This window comes from Rattus norvegicus, chromosome 14 (assembly GCF_036323735.1).
Source record: "Rattus norvegicus strain BN/NHsdMcwi chromosome 14, GRCr8, whole genome shotgun sequence".
In the NCBI taxonomy this organism is placed as follows: domain Eukaryota; kingdom Metazoa; phylum Chordata; class Mammalia; order Rodentia; family Muridae; genus Rattus; species Rattus norvegicus.
The window spans coordinates 86202534-86226697 of NC_086032.1; the positions used below are offsets into that span (position 1 = coordinate 86202534).

A 24164-nucleotide genomic window follows, 5' to 3' on the forward strand; every position below is an offset into this window, starting at 1 on the left:
CAATGGTCAGTCTAGGAGACCATCACTCTTGGAGGACAGTGCTCACCTTCCCCTGACTGGCACAGAGGAGCAGTGAGGACATGGGGCCTTCAGGGTCAGGGCTGGCTGTGGCAGGCTAGCTCCTTTGGGAAGGGGCTGGGCATAGGGAAAAATTCCGATGGGAGCTTGGATCCTGAGGATACCTGGAGTCACCCAGGAGAAAGTCCCTGGTATGGATGGGGGACTTTGAAGTGAACTTAGAAAAAACCCAGAAGATAGTTGGGAGGCCTTGAGTGCTGAGAAAGAAAGAAAGAAAGAAAGAAAGAAAGAAAGAAAGAAAGGAAGGAAGGAAGGAAGGAAGGAAGGAAGGAAGAAAGAAAGAAAGAAAGAAAGAAAGAAAGAAAGAAAGGAAGGAAGAAAGAAAGAAAGAAAGAGCCTAGGTACCTCAAGTGGGTGCTGCCCCCAAGCTGGGCCACACAGTCACAGCTCTGGGATCCTGTTTGTTGTTTTATATCACACTTGTGGAAGAGAGAGAGAGAGAGAGAGAGAGAGAGAGAGAGAGAGAGAGAGAGAGAGAGAGAGGGAGAGAGAGAGAGAGAGGCTGACTGAGAGACTGAGAGAGACAGACATAGAGAGGGAAGAGGTCAAAAGAATATCTCTGTTGGACTTGGAGTTGCCAGGTGGTGAGAGGGAAGAAAGAGAATGTCAAAGAAGAGGGGTGCTTCTGTGGTGAAATTATGGCTGTACCTGTAGAGGCCGGTGGATTGAACTGTAAGAAGTAGTTGGATTGTTGAGGCAGGGGCAGCTGAAAGTGAGGCTGTGGACACTTTACCTGCGTCTTGGAGAAGACCTGGGTTCAGAACTCCTGTGGAGGAGGCAGCCTTGGGCTCACTGTTGGATGATGGATACCCAGCAAGTGCAAGAGAGCCTGATCCCTGGGCCTTTCCTTTCCATATTTGCTCATTTGGTCTTGAGAAAGTCATGGGGTGAGCAGACAGTTCTCTGTGGTACAGATGAGGGCCCATGGCAGTCTGTTAGGCAGAGGCTTGCCGCTGTCACCTACCTAGTCTTCTGGCTTCTGTTGTGTGTAGAACAAAGCATGCTGGGACAAGGGAGCTTTGAGGTGACATTTACTCCGAGCCCCAGTGGATTTCACTAGTTTGGAGTCTTCATGGCCGGGTACCTGGTCCATTCCCGGATTCCTGGCATGCAGGAGGTACCAAGCAACCTAATTTTAGTATCCTGGAGTTCCTGTCACCATTAAGGCTGTATTTCTAGCCTGAGGGTCAAGATCTGCCTCACTGACAGTGTTTTCCCCTGTGCTTGTGTTTGGGTAGATATTTCCAGGTTTGATTCTCTCGGATATCAAACCAGCCAAGAGGATGAAGTTCAAGACCGTCTGCTACCTGCTGGTGCAGCTCATGCATTGCCGGAAAATGTTCAAGGCTGAGATCCCCTTCTCCAACGTAATGACCTGTGAGGATGATGACAAGGTAGGAAAGCCTGAGGCGCGTTCGAGCTATAACACTCCTTGCTGCTGCTGCTGCCACTGCTGCACACATCCGTATAGTGCTTTGTACTTTGTGTTTATCCAGCTCCAAGCTCACGTTCCCCGCTTTCTTCTTTTATTTTTCCTGGAGGGCCTGTTATGTGGATGTTGAAGTTCTCAAGATGGCTCAAGATCTCCTCCCATATCACCACCCCTTTCCTTCTATTTTCTGGAAAGGTTTTTCAGCTTTCCTGTCCCAACGTTTCTATGGAACATTTCAAAATTCTTAAAAATCCCAGGAAGTCTGTGTCTTTGTGAATAATTCCCTTATGAAGTTGTAGTCCGTGACAGAAACCACAGGCTGGCCTGGACACTCACTTCGTAGCTGAGGATGGACCTTGAACTTCTGGTTCTCCTACCCTACCTCCCAAACGTGGGGATTACAGATGTGCACCATCACGTCTGGTTTATTCCATGCAGGGGCTTGAACCCAGGGATTCATAAATATGTCAGACTAGCCCCAGTTTTGTCTGCCCACTGAAATATTTTTAACTTTATATTTGTGGGTAAGCATGCACGCGCTTGCCTGCGTTCCGTGGGATGCTCGTGGAAGTCGGAAGACAGCTTGCACGAGTTGGTTTTTCTCTTTCTACTCTGTGGGTTCCAGGACCCCAACTCCGTCATCAAACCTGGTGCCAGATGCCTTACCCTACTGACCCATCTCACTAGCCCAAGATTTTTATTTTATTTTGAGTGTGTGTGTGTGTGTATGTGTGTGTGTATGTGTGTGTATGTGTGTGTGTGTGTGTGTGTGTGTGTATGTGTGTGTGTATGTATGTGTGCGTGTGTGCATGTTGGGAGAAGTGCCCATGTGGACATGTCATGTGCACACAGAGGCTGAATGTCGATGTTGGGTATCTTCCTTAACTATTCTTCACGTTATTCTTCGAGGCAGGGTCTTCTAATGGAACCCAGAGCTCACCCAGACTGACGGTCTAACCAATCAGCTGACTCAAAGAACCAGCTGTCTCTGCCTGGCTACCATTCCCCCTGGCTTTGACTTGGGTCATGGGAACTGCGTTCCTGTCCTTACTCTTGCTTTACATGGCTTCAGCCACTGAGCCTTCTCCTCTGCCCTCTCACTGAGATTTTTTTTAAAAGAAATAGTTTCTTGCCCCCAGAAACATCTGTTCTCTCCGAGCAGCTTGCTTTTGCTTTCCTCTTTAGCTTATCTGTCATCATCTGTAATCCCACAGACGCCCAGAGCCTTTTCTGCAATGTTCCTGATGCTGAGGGATGGCAAAGCCAGCTGCAAGGGCTAAGCCAGGCACAAGGCTCCACTGTGAGCTTTCTGGTGGACATCAGGGTCTCCAATGGGGGTTTCTGGTGGACATCAGGGTTTTCCGTCTCAGATGAGTCAGGCAGTCACTTGTGGGTCTTCAGATCTTCTAGGCATGTGGCAGTGGTGGTGTCTAGGACTTCACTTCAACCACACATGGCCAGAGACTTGGATTTCCCTTTTTGGGAAAGGCCCCACATTATTTTCCATACCAAAGAGCATGGGGTGCACTTTAGGGCTCTGATGCCCCCTTGTGGATGCTCTTGACTACAGCCACTGAACCCACTAGTATGTGAGACTGAAGTTGCCTGACTCCCCATGGCTTCTCTGTCCACCCCTCTGAGGTTACACTGGCTTTACCTGGTGTCAACCCTGCTGCCTTTCCTATCACTGCTTTCTCTGACATCACCGATTTTTATACCACTTAAAGAATCTTCCTGGTATCGTTAGAGGTTTCTTTCAGGACAAAGCAAGGTTCTGTTGCCTCTTGATTATGGTGGTTCCTTGCCGCAGGATCTCTGTATGGGAGTTCCTCTTTGCTAGAACTTTATCTGAGAATATTCTGAGGACGTTGTTCATGGTGGATCGGGTCAGGAAAAATGAGTCTCTCTGTGTGCCAGGCAGCTGGAGGCTGCATTATTAAGAACTTGGCTTCTGTCACAGATAGGAATTTTAGTCCTAGTCATACAGACAGCAGACATTCACACAGACATGTACAGACACCCCCCCCAACACACACACACACACACACACACACACACACACACACACACACACACACACACACGGTGTTGTCAGGATATCCGGTGTTCATTGCTTTAGCAAGAGTCTTCCCTTCCTTAGCCTCTCATCGGCTTCAGAGTCTGCCAGGTTCCTCATCTCATACCCTGTCGTAGAGATGTGTGCAATCTTAGCAGGAATCCTGCTCACTTACTCAGAACGCTTCTGTCTTCTGACGTCTATCTGGAATAGCTCTCTGTCCAGAGACCTCCTTTCTCCTTGACTGTATATCTCCAGTGGCTGTGCCACACTGAGTTAAATCGAAGGACCTGTTTGCATGATCCCTGCGCCTTCTGCAAGGTCTTCAGTGAATCCTGTCACTGAATAATGTCCTTTTAATAATTGAATGAATAAATTTATAGATAATTTTAATAATGAGCCCCCTGTGTAGTATCTCTTCCACCAGCTTAACAGTTTCTGCTGCAGCCCTGGCAGCCACTGTTGTTAGTACCTCCTGGATGCCCCCAAACACATTTACTATCTTTCTATTTGGCTTTTGGATACTTTCTTTCCCAAGAAGATATTTGTTGCAAAATACAAAAAAAAAAAAAAAAAAAAAAAAAAGCGCACCAGAAAAGCAAAGGAAAAACATTTGTCATCTACCACCATCCCCCTACCAGATAAAGGCCTGGTACTGTGACCCTCCAGTGTCCTATCTGTGGGGACTGGAGTTGCTTTAAGGAACTCCAATGTGTTGTAGAAGCAGTTTGGCTGGCCGTTTGTCCTCCTCTTGCCTCTGTGTATCATACAGGTGCCCCTGTGTCATTGGCTCTCCCTCAGTTTGAGTTTTCGGACTTTGCATAGACTTCTAACCTAAGGAGAGATGTCTTATATGGCATTGATATCTGGGGCTTTTCTGTTCTTATGAACCGAAGCGGGCCATGGCACTTTTGTTCATGAAAGTGCGTTTTAATTCCTGGGAGTTCTGCAAAGAGTGTCTGGCATGTCTTGGCTCTGCTCACGTGGATGGGCCACTGGTCAGAGATTATAACGTCATCTCCAGTGGTACCTGCTGAGGGGCACAGTTGGCATGGGGCCTTCTTTATGGTTGCTTTCTGATATTTGAGACATATTTGTTCCCCTGTTTTCTACACCCAGAAATTTCCTCCCCCCCCCCTCTCTCTCTCTCTCTCTCTCTCTCTCTCTCTCTCTCTCTGTTTTGTATAGCTTTAAATCTAAGCTTATCGATTTAAGCCACTCGTGTGTATGATAGAGAAATCAAGCCTTTGGGCTTGCTTCTCCTCTTCTGTTTCCTTCTGGAAATCAGCTCATGTGCAAAGCCGGTGGTAACCATGCACCGAGCCTTTTCTGCCCTGGAACGCCCTTGGGCCTTTGGTGGCCCACACAGATCCAAGCCTTTTCTTCCTGGCTGAATGGCCTTCAGGCCTAGGCTCAGGCCTGACTTCCCAAGCAGCTTATCGGCAAACAGGGACTTCCTTTCTAGGGACCATCATGCTTGTGGACGCTGGGCACATCTGTTTTCATGGTCATCTTAACTGAACAGCATGCGGGTAGCCGGGGGTTGTGGTGAGACTCCTGGGCTAATAAATGGTAAATGCTTTGATCTTGGAGTGCTCTGCCAACATGGGCTCCCTCAAACGTCTTGCTCTGTCCATGGTGTGTATAAACCCTGCCTTTTGCCTCTGCAGGGTCTGACTTAGCAAGCTTGGAGTGTTGCCAAGTGCTGGATAGTGTGTGTTTTCTTCCTTGTTACCAGTCCTGATCGAACGTTATCTGGGCCGTCTCCCGAGCTTTTTTTGTTTAGAAATGGCGACAGATGGCTATCATATTCGAGTTTGTTTGCCGAAGATAATGGCTGGTCTCACTACTGACTGCAGTGACTTTTCAAGTTACCTTGGGCTTTCTTGGTCATTGATAATCTGTACTTTAAACAGTGCTGCTGTGTCTCTTTCCCATTTTATAATTAAGCTAGACGATAGCATTAAGCAAGGTCATTCTTCCTCATTCTCACTCTTTTAAGATATATAGGATTTTACCATCCATTCTGAGGCTTTGAGCTATGAGCACTAGGCTAGGAAGTGATCTCTGTAGGTTAATGTTTACGCTGTTATTTTCTTTGAGCAAGAACTAGATGTCGTATTTTAGGAAATACTTCTGATTGTGGATCAAGGTGATCCGCCAAGGGGTTTCCGCCTCCAGTATCCCTGGGTACCTAGTGTCCTTGGACCTAACGCAATGCGACAGAGTGCCATTTTGTGATGCAAGTTCAGAAAGCAGGCTGTTTGGTGTAATTGGAACTTGCAGACCTTCACGTGGGCTTTGCCTGCAGTTGTGTGGCCATTTGCCCTTTCCTGCTCTCCCATTCTTGATCGTTTGGCCAGAGTCCGTGGCTCTTCTCGTGGACCTTAACAGTTTCTTTTATGGCCTGCACCCACTAAACCTTTCTGGCTGTGGTCTCCTCTAGCTCCTGGCCTGAGATAGATATGACAAAAGATACCCCACAGGGCCCCCTTGTCACACATGGTTCTCTTTGAGGCCCAGTGTTCTGAAAGCCTGCTCTCCCTTTCCACCCTCATAGTGCTGTGTTTATGTGCGTCCGTCGTCTGTGTTTCCCTGTTTGGTTGGAGCGTGGAGGGGAAGTTTGCTCGCTGTGTCCTCTCTGCTGCTGCACTGGGTTACCTTGGTAGTCTGTCTTCTGCCGAGGTATTGAAGCATCAGAGTTCCTGCTGAGTCCCTCAGGGTGAGACCACACAGGTATCTTCGGACCAGACTCTGTTTTTCTTTTCCACAAGCTGGAACATTCCTACACCTGCGGCGGGACGCATGGAAGAGGTGTTCACACTCTGGTCCTTTCGGCCCTGGCTACCTGTCACTTCCTACCATTCCTCCATCAATGGCAGAGACCACCTGCCCTTGCAGCAAACTTCTTGCATAGGTGGGCTTGTCCCAATATCCCTTCCCACACATGTGGCTAGAAGGTGAGGGTGGCTGCTCCTCCTGGCCACATTCGTTCCTGTATCCCTCTGTAGCCCTTTCCACACTAATAGCAAACAGACATTCTGTAATCTGCAGTACAGACCTGGGGACCTGAGTACTGGGTGGTAGGATACCCCCTGTGCCATCTCCGGCCAGCAGGGGGCAGGGCTATGACATCCTCTCAGGGTTCTGAATAGCAGATCAGGATGGCGGATGGCGGTGCACATGAGTGCTTTTGTTCAAAAGCTGAAGACACATTTGATAGTCTTCTCTCTGTTTCCGCGGTGGCTGCAGCGAAGGGCATTGAGAACGGCCTCGGAGAAGCTCAGAAACCGTTCGTCATTCTCTACCAACGTGGTCTACACCACTCCGGGTACGCGTGTCAACAGGTACATCAGCCGCCTTCTTGAAGCCCGCCAGACAGAGCTGGAGATGGCCGACCTGAACTTCTTTACCCTCAAGTACAAGCATGTTGAACGGGAACAAAAAGTAAGTGACTTGGGGACTTCGTCCTTGTCCCCGAGGCTCTGTTGGTCTTCTGATGGGCAGATTAATGTTTGGTTCTCTCTCTTTCTCTCTGTCCCCATTCTGCGCTCTCTTAACCCGCTCTTCCCTCCTTCCTCCACAGTACCACCAGCTTCAAGATGAGTACTTCACCAGCGCCGTTGTCCTCGCCCTCATCCTGGCTACCTTATTTGGGCTTATCTACCTTCTGGTAATCCCACAGTAAGTGCTGCTGTCCCTGTGCTAATCAGTGACATGCAAAGGTGACTGAGAACCCCAGGTCTCTTGGGGTACTGGTTGTTTTACTTGTACTTGTGACTGAATAGCTGATAGGAAACAGTTGAAGGAACAAAGAGTTGATTTGGGCTCACAATTTGAAGCTACAGTTCATCGTGGCAGGAGAAGCGTGGCGACAGGAGAGACTTTCAGCTCTGGTGGTGGGAGCCTGAGGCTGTTCACCCACATCAAAATGGATCTAGAAGTGGGGTCATTCTCCATGACTCACTTCCTCCCATGCGGCTCCGCATCCTAGAGGTTTGACAGCCTACCCAAAGAACGCCACTGTTTGAGGACCAAGGGTTCAAACCCATTTCACTTTGGAACCAAACACTGGGGTTGGACTTGGGTGTCCTAATATGCTCAGAATCCATTTCCCAATTACCCTCCTGTTGTGCCTAGCGTTTGAGGACAGCACTGGCCACCCGCCCTCCTTCTTCATGCACTCCCGTTAGAAACTTGACAAGCCTGTTGGCATATAACATGATCACTGCTTTTTAGTTTTGAATTTGCCGAACTCTAAGACTTTGTGTGGTTTCTGGCTTCTCCATTACATGTCATACACCGTTGTCCTCAGAGGGACTTCAGGGGAGAGCATAGGACCTTTCTTCTTTCTGGGCCCACATCACTTTTAAAAGCATCCACATGAGAAAAAAAAATTGACTCTGAAATGAAGGAAATGTAGCGATTTAAATGAAATTGAATCATATAAGTCAGTGTAAGTTTGCAGAGTTTGTTTGGGGCCAGGAAGACATGGGATGTCTCCAATGTCCTTTTCTTCCAGCACATGTTTCCTAGTGTGACCAACCCTGAGGGCATAATGTCTCCTTCAAGTGTCCAGAAGGCACACAGAAGTTCTCTCTACCTGCTAAGGACAGGAAGCCTGTCTGTAGGCTACACAGACAACTGTAAACTTGGCAGTCTACTAGGTATTTTTTTTTCCTATAGGTTAGGTGTTTTCTAGAAACATCTTTCCTAGACAGGTATCAATAGTACAGTTCTGTGAAGTTGGGCACTTCCTCTATTAGAAGGGAAGGTCTCACCTGCAGTCAAGGCTAAACTTTGAGGTGAGGTAGTAAGAATGGTGATGGTCTTGGGTACCTCACCTAGGGGCGTCATGTGACTTCAGGAGGATAGAACCAGGTGAAGTAATTACCCAGGGACCCGTGGCAAATGGATATTGGATGCTTCCTCCTGAGGTTCTAGGTATGGGGGCCAGGAGGAGAGGCCCAGTTCTGAGGTACCTATCTGGTTCATCTTACCTGACCCCCACCTGTGTACTCTCCGTCTCCAGGAGCGTGGCTGTCCTGCTGCTGCTGGTGTTTTCTATCTGCTTCTTGGTGGCCTGTACCCTGTACCTGCACATCACGAGGGTCCAGGTATGTTTGTGTGTCTTCTACAGGTGTCCAGGTATGTGAGCCTGTGAGCGAGACCGTGGACCTTGTAGTCTCATGGCAAAGCGGTTCCACCCTTCATTCTCGGTGGCAAGTAGAAGCTATCTGCCCATGAGGCAGGTGCTGGTTGAGCTCCGTGTACTAGGCGTTGTGCAATGTTTTGGGAGCAGCCTTCTTATAGGCTCAGCCTATTTTGCAGTGCCCCATCTCCAGCACATCATCCCGCCTGGTGATGTCAGTCCTCAGCTCTACCTTGGTAGAACTGTGAAAAACTGCAACCTTCTTGAGAGGGTTTAGCCTAGCTTCGCTCATTTAACTCCACCATTATTACCGGGTACATCCTGCCCCCTTTTCTTCATTTGAAAGATACTCTACACTGGGACCCTATTTACAGCTCGATGGCTTCTATAGGTTGAGTGACGTTTAGTTTGAAATCCACCGCCTCAAATAACATCGCCTTTGTCGGAGAATTTCAGTGAGAGCGTGGCCAAGAGATGGCCATTTTAAAAGCCTATTCAAGTGGACGGGAGCCGGTGTGTGTGTACGTGATGGTGTGCAAGCAGCACAACACATGCAAAAGGTGTGTGAAGATGGGGTGGGGGCGGAAGCCCAGATCATGGCCGAGGGTTGCAGAGACCCTGGAGCCCCACCCAGCATCTCATCCATCAGAGAACCCCAATCCCCTGATCAGAGTCACACCACCCACCTTGTGACCTAGTATCTCGCCCATAGGACTAATATGCAAGTCAAAACACCCCCTGGATCTGTGAAGTGCAAGTCCAGTCGATCAAATTGTGATGGCCTGTCTGAGACCACGCCTTTTATTGGAAACACAGCTGTCCCCCCAGGTGGGGATTCAGACCAGAATACCTCCTGGACGTTAGCAGTAAAGTCAGCTGCCCTCTGCTATCCACTCCCAGCCTCACCCAAAGCAGCAGGGAATATTTCCTAAATGTGTGGTTTTTGAAGTAGCAGCTCCCAAAGCTTCAGGGGGTGGACTTCTCTGGTGTCTGAATTCATGCTGGCTGACACCTAGGAGGCAGCTTCCAGAAGGAGGCACCAGATCCAGGCTGATGAACTAAGCCAGCATAGGATGAGTGGTGTCCCCTAGGCCGTGTGTGGGGTTCTGTGCTTCCTCTCAGGGCTGACTAGGCTATGGCAGAGGCTATGGGAACAGATGGTGAGATAGATGCTGGGAGATATCAGGTAGGTCATCCGGCAGGAAGTTAGGCCCACCAGGAGAGACTCTAACATGGCCAGTTACAGGGGTGGGATGAGAGACAACTGTTGGGACGTATCTACCTGCGGCATTGACAGTGTAGACCTGCTTTCTCCCACAGTGGCCATGGTGCCAGATGTACTAGCCACGGTTCCTGAAGATGACTTCCCTTTTACTTATATCGTTGAGCACATTCACAGAGCCAGCACAGAGCACAGGGCAGGGAGTGGTTAGAGGGAGAACGCAGGGCTGCTTCAAGCCAGACAACGAGTTCATTTTGCACTGCCCCTTAGTGTTTGTGCAATACTAGCCTCCCCGAGGTGGCCAACAAATGGTAGCAATTCCGGCTTTATGTCTGCCAGACTCCTGCCATGCATCCAGGACAGGGGGCTCTGCCCTCTATGCCATTCAGAAGATCCATTAGCTGCCTGCGTGGGGAGTCAGCCTTGACCAGGTGCTGTGGGTGTATATTTCAATCTACACTCATGCTCTTGGGATGGCTAGCATGAAGAACTTCCTGTGTTACCCAGGAAAGCACCTGTTAAGTATTTCAGACCGTATTTGATGTAAAGAGATTAGAAATGACGTTTCAACAACTTAAGAACTATGTTAGACCTGTCTGGGATGATAAACTTCCGGAACATGAAGAAGGGAGAGAGACAGAGGGAGAGAGGGAAAGGGAAAGGGAAGGGAGAGGGAGAAAGAGAGAGCGAGAGAGATTGGGGAAGAGGGGGAAGGGAGGGGAGAAAGAGAGAGAGATTGAGGGGAGGGAAGGAGAGGAAGGAGGGGGAGGGAAAGGAAAGGTATGGATGTATGGAATTTCTGAGTCAGAGAATGCAGTATAGTAAAAATACTCACTACCCTACCAAGCCTCAGTGCCTGGGAAGGAAGATGGGTGTTACTCCTTTATTCAAACACGTGTGTGTGTGTGTGTGTGTGTGTGTGTGTGTGTGTGTGTGTGTGTGTGTGTAGTTTTTGTTTGTTCTGTTTTGTTTTATATTTTGGCAGTGGGAAATAGATAAACATATACAAGGCCTTTCCGTAGAAGATGAAGGTCTAGTAAGCCTCTAGTCCAGTGGTTCTCAACCTTTCTAAGGCTGAGACCCTTCAACACAGTCTCATGCTGTGGTGACCCCCAACCATAAAGTTATTTTCTTTTCTACTTCATAGCCATAATTTTGCTACTGTTTTGGATGGCAACGTAAATATCTGTGTTTTCTGATGGTCTTAGGCGACCCCTGTGAAAGGGTCTTTTGATCCCCTTAAGAGACCCACAGGCTGAGAACCACTGCTCTAGGGGCCAGCAAGGGGCTCTTGACATCCTCCCTCATTTGCATATCTTGCTGGGAGCACAGAAGAACTTCATAATCACAGGATCTTTGTTAGCTCCCTCCCTGCCTCCCTTTTTTCCCCCTTCCTTCCTCCTTGTTCTCCCGACCCCAGCGCATGTTACAGGGGTTACGACCTAGAGCCTTCTACACGCTAGACCATGACTCTGCTGCCGAGCTGAACCCCTAACCCTCAAGTGAGGTGTTTTCCGTTTAGTGTTTTCCAGGGTGCCTGACCATCCAGATCCGCACCGCTCTGTGTGTGTTCATCGTGGTCTTAATCTACTCAGTAGCTCAAGGATGTGTGGTGAGTACCACTGACTTCTGACATGCACAGGGGCAGGGGCAACAGACTGAAGAAGCCAGGAGTTAGGAGACAGAGCTGGGGTGGGAGGAGTAGGGGGAGCCGTGACACGGGATAAAGTTGTCAGCCTTGGAGACCAGGCTAGCACTACCTGGTTCCCCTTGCTCACCCCCAGCCCTCACTGTAGACAGCTGGGGTCTTTGTAGGGTGCAGCAGCAAAGGCAGTCTGAGGCAGGAGAGTGGCAACTGCAGAATACCAGGGGGTCAGTGAGCCTGGGACACTTGGACATTCTGGGGATGGCCATACTTGGTCCTCGTAAACCTTTACGCCCTTGTTTCCCAGGTGAGCTGTCTGCCTTGGGCCTGGAGCTCTCACTCCAACAGCTCCCTAGTGGTCCTCGCAGCTGGTGGCCGGCGCACTGTGCTGCCTGCCCTGCCCTGTGAGTCTGCACACCATGGCCTGCTCTGCTGCCTGGTGGGCACCCTCCCACTAGCCATATTCCTGCGGGTGTCCTCCTTGCCAAAGATGATCCTGCTGTCTGGGCTGACGACTTCCTACATCCTTGTCCTGGAGCTCAGTGGATACACCAAGGTTGGGTGAGTGTGGCACTCCTCGGAAAACCCTCTAAACAGGGCGATGCTAATTATCATCCTCCTCTGATAATTTGCATTAATTAGCTGTTCGTAGTTATTTCCTCAGTTATTAACTCTATAGCCACAGTGCTTTCTCCCTTCTTCTCTATCTCTTTCACACAGACACACGAATATAGACACAGACACAGACTCGCGCACTCACGCACGTGTGCACGTGTACACACACAGCCATGTGCACACACACAGCCATGTGCAACAATTAGCAAGCCAGTGAGAACCAAATATATCAACTTTTTTGTCAGGTTGGCAGCTTTTCTGTTTCTCTCCTTTAGTTCAGACTCCAGCAAAGCCTCTACCTTCTGGCTGAGATGAGAGTCAGGTCTGGGGTCAGGCCTACAAGCTGCCTCACTGTCCCAAGATGGCCCTCTGCCCAGACCTAGGTTTCCATGGCCATGTTTTGCCTGGAAGCCACCACTGATGGGGTTTCTCCTCCACCTCTTCAGGGGCGGTGCCCTCTCTGGGCGCAGCTATGAGCCCATCATGGCTATCCTGCTGTTCTCATGCACGCTGGCCCTGCACGCCAGGCAGGTGGACGTCAGGCTACGGCTGGACTACCTCTGGGCAGCACAGGTAAGTTGAGGCCTCTGTCTCTTGGAACATGGGATGCCTGTGGGGAAGTTAGCAGAGACATTCACTGGCTATGTGGCACGCCGAAGCAGCCTTTCTCTGAGGCTTAAGTTCCAGGAATGGCACCCATGGGATGGCTGGACAGAGGGACGCAGAATGCGTGGCTGGGGATTGCAGTTAGAACAGTTCTGTTGTGAGACAGTGTGTTCCCTGTCCTAGGGCCTCTGGAGGGACTGGATGTGGCCGGGATCCCATGAGGGTCCTTTGTAAAAGTGAACATGCTGAACCTTGTTCTGCTCACTCCAGACCTGGTAATTTTCTGGGTATTTCTGACAGGACAGGCAATTGTGGAGGCACCAGAGAGTAGTGGTGTCAGCTGGTCTCAGGCCCCGACAATCCAGGCACCAGGCAGGCTGCCACATTGCCTGTACTCAGCTTTATGTTCAAGTGAGGAAAGCGCCAACCGAGGAGTGCTTATTTCTGTGTTCACAAAACCACTTTGTGAGGTTTACTAGTGTTCACGGCGGGGTGGGGCTCCCATGTGCTGGGGTGTGTTTGCCAGCATTCTCCCCCAGGCATGGAGAATTGAGGTAGTTAAGCATTTGAGCGGCTTGCCCGGGCTCAGCTCTCATCCGCTGAACTTACAGAGCTTTCCCCAGCAGCCACTTGTCCCAGGAGACTTCCTTACCTGAGAAGGAGGGAGGGCAGCCGGTGAACACAGCCCCAGCAGCAGCTAGTCTTCTGATTAGGATGCCTTCAGAGAAACTGTTTGCCTTTAGAGCAGTAGAGTTTCCTCCGTTGTAAGAGCAGTTCCGCCCAGGATGAGGTGAGGAATGAGAAAACACTGAGACGCACATGAGGAAAAAGGGTCCGGAGAGGGACCTCCCAGCAGCAGACAGTGGTCAGGTCGGAGTGAGCAACCGAGCCAGGCTATAGCTGCAGTCTGTGTGCCATGTGGTCAGGCTCTGTGAGCAGAGTGTGGCCAAGCTAGACCATCTTCAACCCAGGGTTTCCACTGTGCAGCCAAGGCTGAAGGGTCCCGGCTCAGAGTTGGGGCTCAGACGCTAGCTAGGTAAGGCCAGAGGACAGTTGGGAGGAACCCATGACTGTGATCCAAAGGCTCCCTATGTATATAGGAATCTCGAGGGAAGCCAGGTGACTGGCCGAGAGACCAGCTCTGATGTACTTGGTAGAATGGAAGAGCCTGCTGATTTGTCTCTTCTCCTGGGGCTGAGCTGAGCAGCAGGCTCTACAGCGGAAGGACAGAGACTGGTCAGCGGCAGCAGGAAAGACAAAGGCTGGGTATGGCATCGGATCATCTTGTTGGGGATTCCAACGACTTCGTGTAGTGCCGGCCACTGGCCAAATTCTCCGGCCAGCGAGAACCCCGAACTGAGTTGCTCAAAAATAAGTCCAGCCTGACCCCAGACCTGCCATGAGGAAACATCCTGACTTGGTTGTGCAGGTGGCCCTGTCCCTGGGCTGCAGGTCCGGAATCCTGTTGGGCGGCCAGTTCCTGATGTACTTACCATTGACCCACCTCGCCCAGAAGCAGGAACCAAGGAGCCTATTGGTTCGTAGCGTCCAGGTTGGGGACGCCCCAGTGACGGCATTCACCAGTTCCTGGAAAGGAGACCTGGCCAGTTGCATTTTGCCCGAGTCACACCAGTCTCTATGGCAGTGGTGGCATCGATCGTGGTCTTTGTTCTACTCAACTGTCCATCCACTGTAACCCAGCTGGCTGCCTGCTCTGGTCCACTGACCCTGCCATCAACCACACTGTTGGGTTTCAGGTCTCAGAGCGACCTTGTATCTACTTAGACAATAATATACACAGGGTAAGGCTAGAAGGCCAGGGCTCTTGGCACAATGAGGTCGGGGATCTATAAGGCTGTTGGCTAGGATATCCGGTTGGCTGTACAGCCTAAGTGAGTGGAATTGAGGCCTGGCTATGAATTACTTCTGGAGGGGTGGGGAGGCAGTGGTCATCCCTTTTGTAGATATTTTTTTTCTTGTACGGATTGACATGGCCTTTCCTTGTCTTTGATGGTTAAATTCCGATATTTGTTATTAAATGCAGTATTCAAGTATTATTAACTCACATGACTTCCCATGCAGCCACACCCCCTCCCGCCATTCAGCACATCAGAGCCTTTCAGGAAGTGTAGGGTACAAACGCATTCCCTCACACATAGTCTTCATGGGAGCGTGTCATGGTGGAAAGGTTGCTAAATGGAACACGCTGACACATTTTTTCCCCCGTACAAGAAACGTCACCTTGCTTTCCCGTAACCCCAGCAAAACGTGGAACTTTTAGGACTTTGTCTGTTTGCCCTCTGGGTGTTTTGTCAGGTCATAGCGACACGAGATCACCTCAGACTATTGCCTCATCGTCCGGACAAATATTAACTGGGTTAATTATTTTTGGTTACCGTGTTGGCCATACAACCCTGCGTAAATAAACAAGCTTTGCTTTGCCCTTGGTGACATTCTCTGCCTCTTCAAGATCTTTAACTCTTGGCATAATTTTGTCCCAACATTATTTTCTTTTTCAAGCCAGGGTTTCTCCGTGTAGCTGGGGCCGTCCTGGAATTCACTCTGTAGACTAGGCTGGCCTGGAACTCAGAGACACACTTCCCTCCGCCTCCCAAGTGTTGGGATTAGAGGTCTGCTCTGCCCAGCAAACAGCATCATTTTCACTGAATTCGTTTGGTAGATAGAATTCTTGCGACAAGCAGTTCTCATAGTTATGTTTATTTGTACTGAAGCACTCAGCTTGTTTGTGTAGCAGCAAATGCTTGATCTAAGGCGAACTCCCCACCTTGCTGGGGCCATCAGGAACTGAGGACTGTTGCCTGTGGATTGGTCTCAGCACAGACTGAGTTCCCATCAGTAGAACTAAGTCAGACCATGTTGCGTTTCTTTCTTCAGTCCACAGGATTCTTGACCATGCTTTCTGCCACAAGTATGACAGTGTCAGGGACTTTATATCATGCCACTTAAGGTCCTTTTCCTGGGATTCTGAAGTGCTGCGGCTCGTAGTTTCTGGTTGGCACAGGCTTGGGGCACACGGGACCAGATGACTTCTGATTATCTCACAGTAGGCCCCACCTCTTAAAATGTTATCGCTCTTACTACTGTGATGTGTGTGATGTATATGTGAGGGGAGGGTGGTGGTGAGCGTGTCACAGCACACATATGGAGGTCGGAGGACAACTTAGTGGAGTTGACTCTCTCCTTCTATCTCTCCACTGCAGGAGAGTGTGCATCAAGCATCTCTACCCACTGAGCCATCTCACCAGGCCCAAGTCCCAACCTCTTATAGGCCCTACTCCCTCTCAGCCGCATCACATCGAGGACTGGGTTGTGCCTCCACCTCCCCCAGTCACAGGACCCCTGGGAGCAAAACACATGCGAATGAGGACATCGGTCAGGTCCTCCATGCTCAGTGGTTTCCTGGGAGACTTTGGTAGAACTGGCATTGGTTCTTCCATAAAGGTTAGGTGGAATGAAGTAGACCTCTGAACCGGATGTTTTATTCGTTGCTTGACTGAAGAGATGCTAAGCTAACGTTCAGGTTTGCTCTAGGCTTCCCATTGCTTTCTGCAGTGGCTTTGGGAGCTCCGTTATTTCAAGGACAACCGGTCTTGGTCGGCTTACATAGGCCATGGCATCCCTTGCTATTCCTTTGGTATTTCTGGAGCCCGATGGTATTATTTAATTTCTTGGGATGACTCAGAGCTGAATTTATTGTGATTTTACCTCCTTTTAAAGGTGACTTGAGAGAGGCTTGTCCGTTCTAAAGTAGGTGCTCTGCTCTCTGTTAGAGAGGTGCCCCTGGTTGCCCGTCGGTGGTTCTGGGAAGGCCGGCATGTGGCGTAGCTGGCATGCAGGCATGCAATGTAGCTTAGCGTTCTTTCATTCCGTAGTATTCTCTGGTTTTCCTCATCTCCTCACCCAACGAGGAGTGTGCTCTTTACTCTGGAAGACTCTGCAGACATCTTGTAGTTAGTGAGTTCAAAATTCAATATTTCGGTCTAAGACTCTACTTCCGTGGCTTGAATCCTGTTAAGTGTCTGGAGGCTCACTGCACCGAGCCTGGGTTCTCCGTGCTCCTAAACACCATGTCTACCATGTTCCTGGCAGCTGTTCAGTGGTGTTTTGTAAATCTCTACTAAGTCAGACTTCTCCTGGAAACAACTCAAGAGCAGAAAGGAATGTTCACCAGAACTTGATTCTGATCCTACAGTCTAGACCCTCATCCCACCCCACAAAGTCTTGTCAGGATAGCTAGAAAGAAAATCAGCGTGGTTGTTACTGTGAACCTGGTATTTAGATAGTCAGGCTGGATTGTACTGCAGTAAGTAACGTACCCAGTGTGTCAGGAGCATTAATTAGCCAAGGTCCATTCCTGCTCCCACTGTGTGTCTATGCAGGTTAGCCATGGTTCGAACCATCATCGTCCATCAGACAGCAGGTCAGAGCACACTATGCTTCCTCAGTCCTTTGTAGGTCCAGCTGAGAGTGAAGCATGATCTTCCTTGTCTTTAAGGGAGGCGATTCTACTGTCCATCCGTGTCTGGAAATCAGTGGAGAATATTAAGAATATCTACCCCAAAGCTTTCAGCGAGGAAGGAGAATATTGGAATGTATTGGGGGTGAGAAGGCTCACATTGCTTCCAGACCTTTCTGGTATGACATCAAAGGGAGATTTATCTAGATAGCTGTTCCATCCCTGCCCGCCTGCTCTGAACCACCCTGATTAAGAGATCGGGACACCATGGAGAGTTGGAGGCCCTGTCTGATCTTTGTTCTCTTACTGTGGCCTTTATGTGTACAGAAGGTATGTGTTTTACAATGTTCACTGGCTTGAGTGACAGTTGTCAAAAAAGGAAGGTTGGAGCTGTTCTTATAATTATTTACATGAGGCCTGCTCTGTCCTATTCTGGTCAGGACTTACCTGAAGATTTATACAGGTCCCCTGTACCCTGTTGGGAATACAAGCCCAGCTTATCCTGGGCTCACCACTCCCTCTGATCTGCCTACTTGGGGGTATCTCCAGGCTCCATGGGATTTCATGTATGAACCAGAAACCAGGCTGTGCCATGTGTGTGTGTGTGTGTATGTACACGAGCATGTGCCGTGTGTGTGCTGCATACTGGCTTACTCTTCATGGCTTGCTCAGCTAGCTTTCTTGTAGAACCCAGGACCACCAGCCTAGGGATGGTACCACCCGAAGTGGACTGGGTCCTTTCCCATAGATCTCCCATTAAGAAAATGCCCTGTAGCTGGATCTTATGGAGGCATTATTTAATTGAGGTTCCCTCCTTTCCGATGACTCTAGCTTGTATCAAGTTGACCTAAAAGTAGTCAAGTAGTGTTCGTGGATAGTTTAGTTCTCTCTCTGGGTTTCCTCCAGAAGAGATGGCTTCCAGAGCTAGAGGTGTCTCCAAAGAAACATGCTAATGACTCAGAGGAAGAGGATATTAGAAATGCCTTCCTAGAGACTTTATGAAAATCAAGTAATATGTTGCCCTGCTATTGAAGATTGGAGTGGTGGTCAGACTCTTGGCAGGTCCCCTGTGACCCTTGAAGAATCACAGTAGAGGATGAAGGATGGGGCAGCTGTGTAAGCTGATCCACTGTGAGCTGTAACACTGTGCTGTTTATCTCGGGCACTGTGTTGGGGGGTGCCGATGTTCTCTGAGAATGTTTTGTCAGGGTGAAGGGTGATGTCACCCCTACCCATGCCAGCATCCCAGGGAGGTGCCAGGTTGGGATATTAGTTGTTTTGTTTTGTTCTTTATCCAAAATTACAAACACCCAGCTCTGACCTCTTTGGAAATGCTACATGGTGGTTGGTAGATGTGCCTGGTCAATAAATTCTAAAATGTGACACACGTGAGTAGGAAGGGGACGCTCTTTGAAGAAGCGCTGAGAGCACATTTCAGGAACAGTTCAGTGTGTGTATCTCCTATGACCTTGCGGACAAGAATAATGTCACCCAGTAAGCTTCTCCTTAAAAATCTGAGTTTCCTGGCTGGGAAATCTTAAGAGAATTTCAGTGGATTTTCATCTTGTTAAAAATGTCATAAGCCAAACTTGATTATGTTATAAAAATAACTGCTTCAAGTAGGATGAACAGTTGTCAGTCAGATTTCAAAAGCCAAAACCTTTTGGCCTGAGCACAGAGTTATTATTATGGAGTTACTAACTCGTGTTAATGTAGGAAGGACAAAGACCCCAGCAGTCCTAAATCTAAATGCTGGTGCAAGCAGAACGGAGAACAGAATCTCTCAACACAGTGTGCTAAGGAAGGAGTCATTTTCACTTTGGTGTAATTTTTTTCAATCCTGTTTTTAGTGGTTAGGAGTTTCATGTATGGGCACAAGTGCGTTAATCATTAACCGTAAAAGGAAGTTTTGACTTCTCTTCTAAAAACATACCTTACACTTTCGTGCCAGGCTGGGTGTGGCGCTGCGAGCTTTTAATGCCAGCACTCTGTGATCTCAAGGCCATCCAGGTCTACATGGTGAGCTCCAGGACAGCCAGGTCTATATAGACAGACCCTGTCTCAAAAATTAAACAAAACAACTAACACCTCTGTCCATCTTCCACCCACACAAACCTTTAACCTGGACTCTTTCCCCATCTCCTTTCATGGTCTGGTGCTATCACCTCTGATTGGACTTGTCCCGTGGGTTGTGGCATCATAGGTTTTCGGTATAGTTCTTTCATTTGCCATTTGTTTTGATTAAACCTTTGCCAACACTGCATTGGCCCATGCCCCACCCCTTCCGTGCTGGAATCTTTCCAGCCCAGTATGGCCCTCTGTTTTCCAATTCTGTGTTTTACTATCCCTCTCCCTCAAGGCATCCGCTCCACAAGTCACGGATTGTTTTATTTTTAAGCAAAGGATACTCAATTACGTTGTTTTTTTTAATTAAAGTATTATTGATAGTGACAACAATCACTTGGGGGAGGATAAATATTGTTGTGTCATTAACACAACCAAGCTGTTAATTTTTAAATATATCTTCCCTCTTAATCCTACCCTTTGAAAGCTTTCCTTTGGGAGTAATTAGTATGTGGCGTGTTAAATATAGTTAGTAATACATTTTCCAGGGCGAGGAGGGTGTTTACAATGTCATGTTGACAGGAATGGGGGATGAAAGGGCTGAGGCTGGAAGTCAGGGGCCACTGGCCTGGGAGATGCCCAAGACCAGTGACAGACTCACCTCATGGGCAACTTGTTGCCAGAGAGCCACCCTCAGGGCAGAAGCATGCCCAACTCTTCTGTTGATTTTCTTTCTAGTAGAGGTCAAGGACCCCGAGCCCCCTTCAGAATCGCCAGTGACCACGCTCTGCTATTTGCAGAGTGGGCTCCAGCCTGTCTGGGCGGTAGTGGCCAGTGTCCCCTCTGGTTAGACCTGGAGTCTGGGGCCCCAGGTGTCTTTCTTGTGTTTCTGTATCCCACAGTCTGCCCCCTCTCTATTGGAGCCTGCTCGTTCATTGATGTGGTTTTGTGTTTTTACATCACTTTGGGCCCCTGCACCAGGCTTGGACTCTCACACCGTGCTCACTGCTCCTCATCAAACCTCTTAGCTTGAGCTCTCTTCACATTGCTCCATAGAATCACCGCCTTCTGGTATCATGGCAGGAAGTCTAACAGTGCGTGACTGGTAAATGAACTCTAGGGAGAGTAGAGTGACCTTCTGCAAAGCCTTTGACAGATAAAGCCCTAGGAACAGCGGCTCTAAAGATGGATGACAAAATGCTGTGGCACAGAGGTGTGCCTGCCCTGCCCTGTGCATCACTGACCACAAATGGCTTGTCCAGTAGATGTCTTCTACGGCAGGCTGCAGGCATCAAACACTATGGGGGCATTTCTGCTATTCCAGCTTCATGTTCATAAATGGTAACACACACACACACACACACACACACACACACACACACACACACACACACACACACGAGAGAGAGAGAGAGAGAGAGAGAGAGAGAGAGAGAGACTGTTTCTTAACCAAATCCTTTAGAGAGTCAAGTTTTTTTATTTGGTTTTAGTTTTTGTTTTTCAAGATAGGATTTCTCTTGTGTAGCTCTGAGTGTCCTAGATCTAGCTCTGTTGACCAGGCTGGCCTCAAACTCATAGATCTACCTGCCTCTGCCTCTGGAAACTATGGTATGATAGGCCACTAGCCCCACTGATAGCATCCCTTGAGGCACATGGTGGCCTGTGCATGGGGCTGTCCCTGACATTTCTTTCTTAGTGTTGTAGGGTCATAGCTCTTGGTAAGTGGACTAGGACTGTCTGTTTCCGCCATCCTTCTGTCCACTCCTTAGGGCTTCACCCTCTGCTTCTGGTTCAATGCGGATGTGTTCATAATGGGCAGGCCCTCACTGGGGTGAGCTCCTAGGTTCACCCCAGCCCAGCTCTCACAGCATCCTGGTCTCTGTGCCAGCAGGATGTGCGTTCTTGTGGAGGCAACAGAAGTTCTAGGAAAGGTCGATCAGAGGCCTGTCTGGGGCTGGTGCAGTCTGGGGTGGGTACATAGGTTCCCAGGAGGTGTTTAAGAGACAGGACTAAGATCTGGGGAATTAGACCCTGGAAATGGGGAGTCATCGTCAAGCACCGAAAATTACAACGGTAGGGTGATGAGTCCTTCAAGCCTGCGTTAAGGCTCTGGTTCTTGTGTCTGGTCTGAACCATGAGGAGTATTCATGTGGACCATCTAGAGCCCCGCATGGTTGGTCATTGAAGTTAAAGCAGCATGCCACACACACACCCCCAGCCCATGAGAATTTACTCTAGACACCCAGGGAATAAGGAAAAAGCTCTTTACTAGCATACATCCTGCTCTGGCTAACACCCAAAGAGAAACCAGCCATGAAACTTTTAACAGCTTATATAGGTCAGGCTCTGACATTCCACATGTAAATGCAATTAAACAGCGGCAGAAAGCATCAAGTCTGACCACAGTTCCTTTTACTGTAGACCAGTACTGCTCTTTTCTAGTAGACTCTGTGTCCTTTAATATTTCCTAAGCAAGCTTATTGTTAAATCCTTTATCCCTTTACTTTTTTTCTATATCGAAGTGTCATGGTGGGAGGGTGAGGGCGGCGTGCACGCATGGGATTCATGACCCCCGACCCCCAGGCGGAGGAGGAACGGGACGACATGGAGAGGGTAAAGCTGGACAACAAGAGGATCCTCTTCAACCTCCTGCCAGCGCACGTCGCACAGCACTTCCTCATGTCCAATCCCCGGAACATGGTGAGTGTTAAGGGCTCCATGGGGCCTGCTGGGTGTCAGGACTTCCTGGTCTGCAGCCTGAGTGCCAGCTCAGCGTGGCCTACTCTGTCTCCCTCTGCTTCTCCCATAACTCCAGGCCTCTGTGGCCTCCAGAAACCCCTGATTTAGTTGCTCAGCTCTCTGCCTTGCCTTCCTCTCAGTCCTCTTGGAATGGCTAACTTCTGGGCCACCGGGAAACCCTGAGGGAATTAGGTTGAAAGGGATGCATTTCTTTCCCCTCCTTTCCCTTCCACTGTGGGCTGGCCTGCTGTGTTCGTAACACACAGGAGGAGGAAAGTGGGCTTTAATAAACTAAACACAGAGAGGAAATTCGTTTCCAAGTTTGGACCATTTCAAATAGCGTCCCTAATGTAGGGACAGTGTATACTAAAAAGGGAGAGCCTCCTCATGTGCCTAGCTGTCCGTTATGGTTTCCTTTCCCTCCTCCGTGTGCGGTGTTTGGCCAGAGCTCCTCACAGCCCTGCCTGCTGCAGTTGATATGGTCAGCAGCACAACACAAGGGAGATGCTTGCAAAGGCCAAGTTTGAAAGTAAAGAAGTCCAGATTGGCTTCTATAGTTCTAGGAGAAAGAACGAAGCCTGAGGCGGGGCGGGGCTGAGCCTTGAGCTCCTCCAGTCAGAAGCAGCTGCTGTTGTTTCTGTACGATCAGCTGAACTTTAGAACCAGGAAATGTATAGCTTTCACACAGTTCCCCCCTTTCCTGCTATTTCCTTACCTTGGAGGCTCCAGGACAAAGCTGACCACTCAGGATTTGCCCATGCAGTGCCCTACACAACGTGGAGCCCCCAGCATTCCCATCTTACCTCTAGAACCAACTGGACCCCCTATGGCCCGGCTTGTCCCCCTTCCACAAGCTGCTCCTGTTGGTCGGCCATATCCGGCACTGCATGGTGGCTCTGACCCGTTCTGCCTTTGCAGGATCTCTATTACCAGTCCTACTCCCAGGTGGGCGTCATGTTCGCCTCCATCCCCAACTTCAACGACTTCTACATAGAACTGGATGGCAACAACATGGGCGTTGAGTGTCTGCGGCTCCTCAATGAGATCATTGCTGACTTTGATGAGGTGAGGCCATGCCGGAGCATCCACGTACAGGGTAGCAAGGATGACCCTCTGTGGACCCAGATCCTGCTGTGTCCACTGCATCTCCAGGAGGGTCCAGGACAGATCATCTTGGCTCTAGGATTGGGGAAAGGGCTGGGTACCTTCCACTCAAGGTGTGCATGTGGGAGCCACTTTGTCCCTTTCCAACCAGGCACTGTGTCTTCCCCGACACTGGTGATCCTCTTCCCTAGTGAGTGTGAGCTTAGCTTCAGAGACAGGGATGTGCCCTACTTCTTCGTGCCTCTTTCATATACAGTGCGGGACCCAAAGCAGACCAGAGGAGCTGTTGTGCACACTTTGATGGCCACCTCCTCTGTTGCCCCCTAGTGGATGATGGCTGTATGACATCTCTCCAGTGTTCTGTGATACTTGTTAACAGTTTTGTGTTTTAAACAAAGCTCATGGACAAGGACTTCTACAAGGACCTGGAGAAGATCAAGACCATTGGGAGTACCTATATGGCTGCCGTGGGGCTGGCGCCCACAGCAGGAACCAGGGTAAGTAGGTCTCAGGACAGTTGCTCTGTTGCAGATGGGCAGGGCACGTCCCCGTCCTGGGATTCGTTTCTCTGCACTGGGCTGGGGAAGCTATCTCACCATTGTCTGGGTCTGTCTAGATACCCAATCTTAGGAAGGCCCTTAAGCCCTTCTCATCAGATATCTCCCTTTGCTCCCAGACTTGGGATGCCAAAAACCACCCCCACTGCCGTCCCACCCCAGTGGAGTTGTGAAAATGACGTGGGTCTGCTGCTACAAAGGAGATTGATCCAGTAATTGACCCTCCCCCAGAGCAGGACTCGTTTGGCTAAACATTTAAGGAATGAATGGTACCAGTCACTCCCAGCCTCTTCCAGATGGCAGGCAGAGGGAAAGTTTCCCTGGCTCATCCTAGGTCACACTCTCAGACCAAAGCTAGACAAAGGCATCACAGGAAAGGAAAGCCACAGGTCAGTCTTTGTCTCTCACAAACGCAAC

The 24164-nt window shown here is 49.5% G+C and overlaps 1 protein-coding gene and 1 long non-coding RNA gene across 2 annotated transcripts in view; one reads left to right on the forward strand and one right to left on the reverse strand.

Annotated features, from left to right (window-relative positions):
• Adcy1 (adenylate cyclase 1) overlaps window positions 1-24164 on the forward strand; it is a 109341-nt gene that overhangs the window by 77415 nt on the left and 7762 nt on the right. Inside the window, exons 8-17 of the mRNA NM_001107239.1 lie at window positions 1317-1472; window positions 6819-7013; window positions 7153-7250; window positions 8599-8683; window positions 11463-11552; window positions 11893-12146; window positions 12647-12773; window positions 21931-22047; window positions 23005-23151; window positions 23589-23687. Of these exons, the coding sequence (NP_001100709.1) occupies window positions 1317-1472; window positions 6819-7013; window positions 7153-7250; window positions 8599-8683; window positions 11463-11552; window positions 11893-12146; window positions 12647-12773; window positions 21931-22047; window positions 23005-23151; window positions 23589-23687 (1368 nt within the window). The remainder of the gene's footprint in view (window positions 1-1316; window positions 1473-6818; window positions 7014-7152; window positions 7251-8598; window positions 8684-11462; window positions 11553-11892; window positions 12147-12646; window positions 12774-21930; window positions 22048-23004; window positions 23152-23588; window positions 23688-24164) is intronic.
• On the reverse strand, window positions 497-15242 carry LOC134481782 (uncharacterized). Its single transcript, XR_010057583.1, has 2 exons — window positions 13459-15242; window positions 497-12810 (listed from the first exon to the last, which is right to left on the reverse strand). It is a non-coding gene; the product is annotated as an uncharacterized LOC134481782 (long non-coding RNA).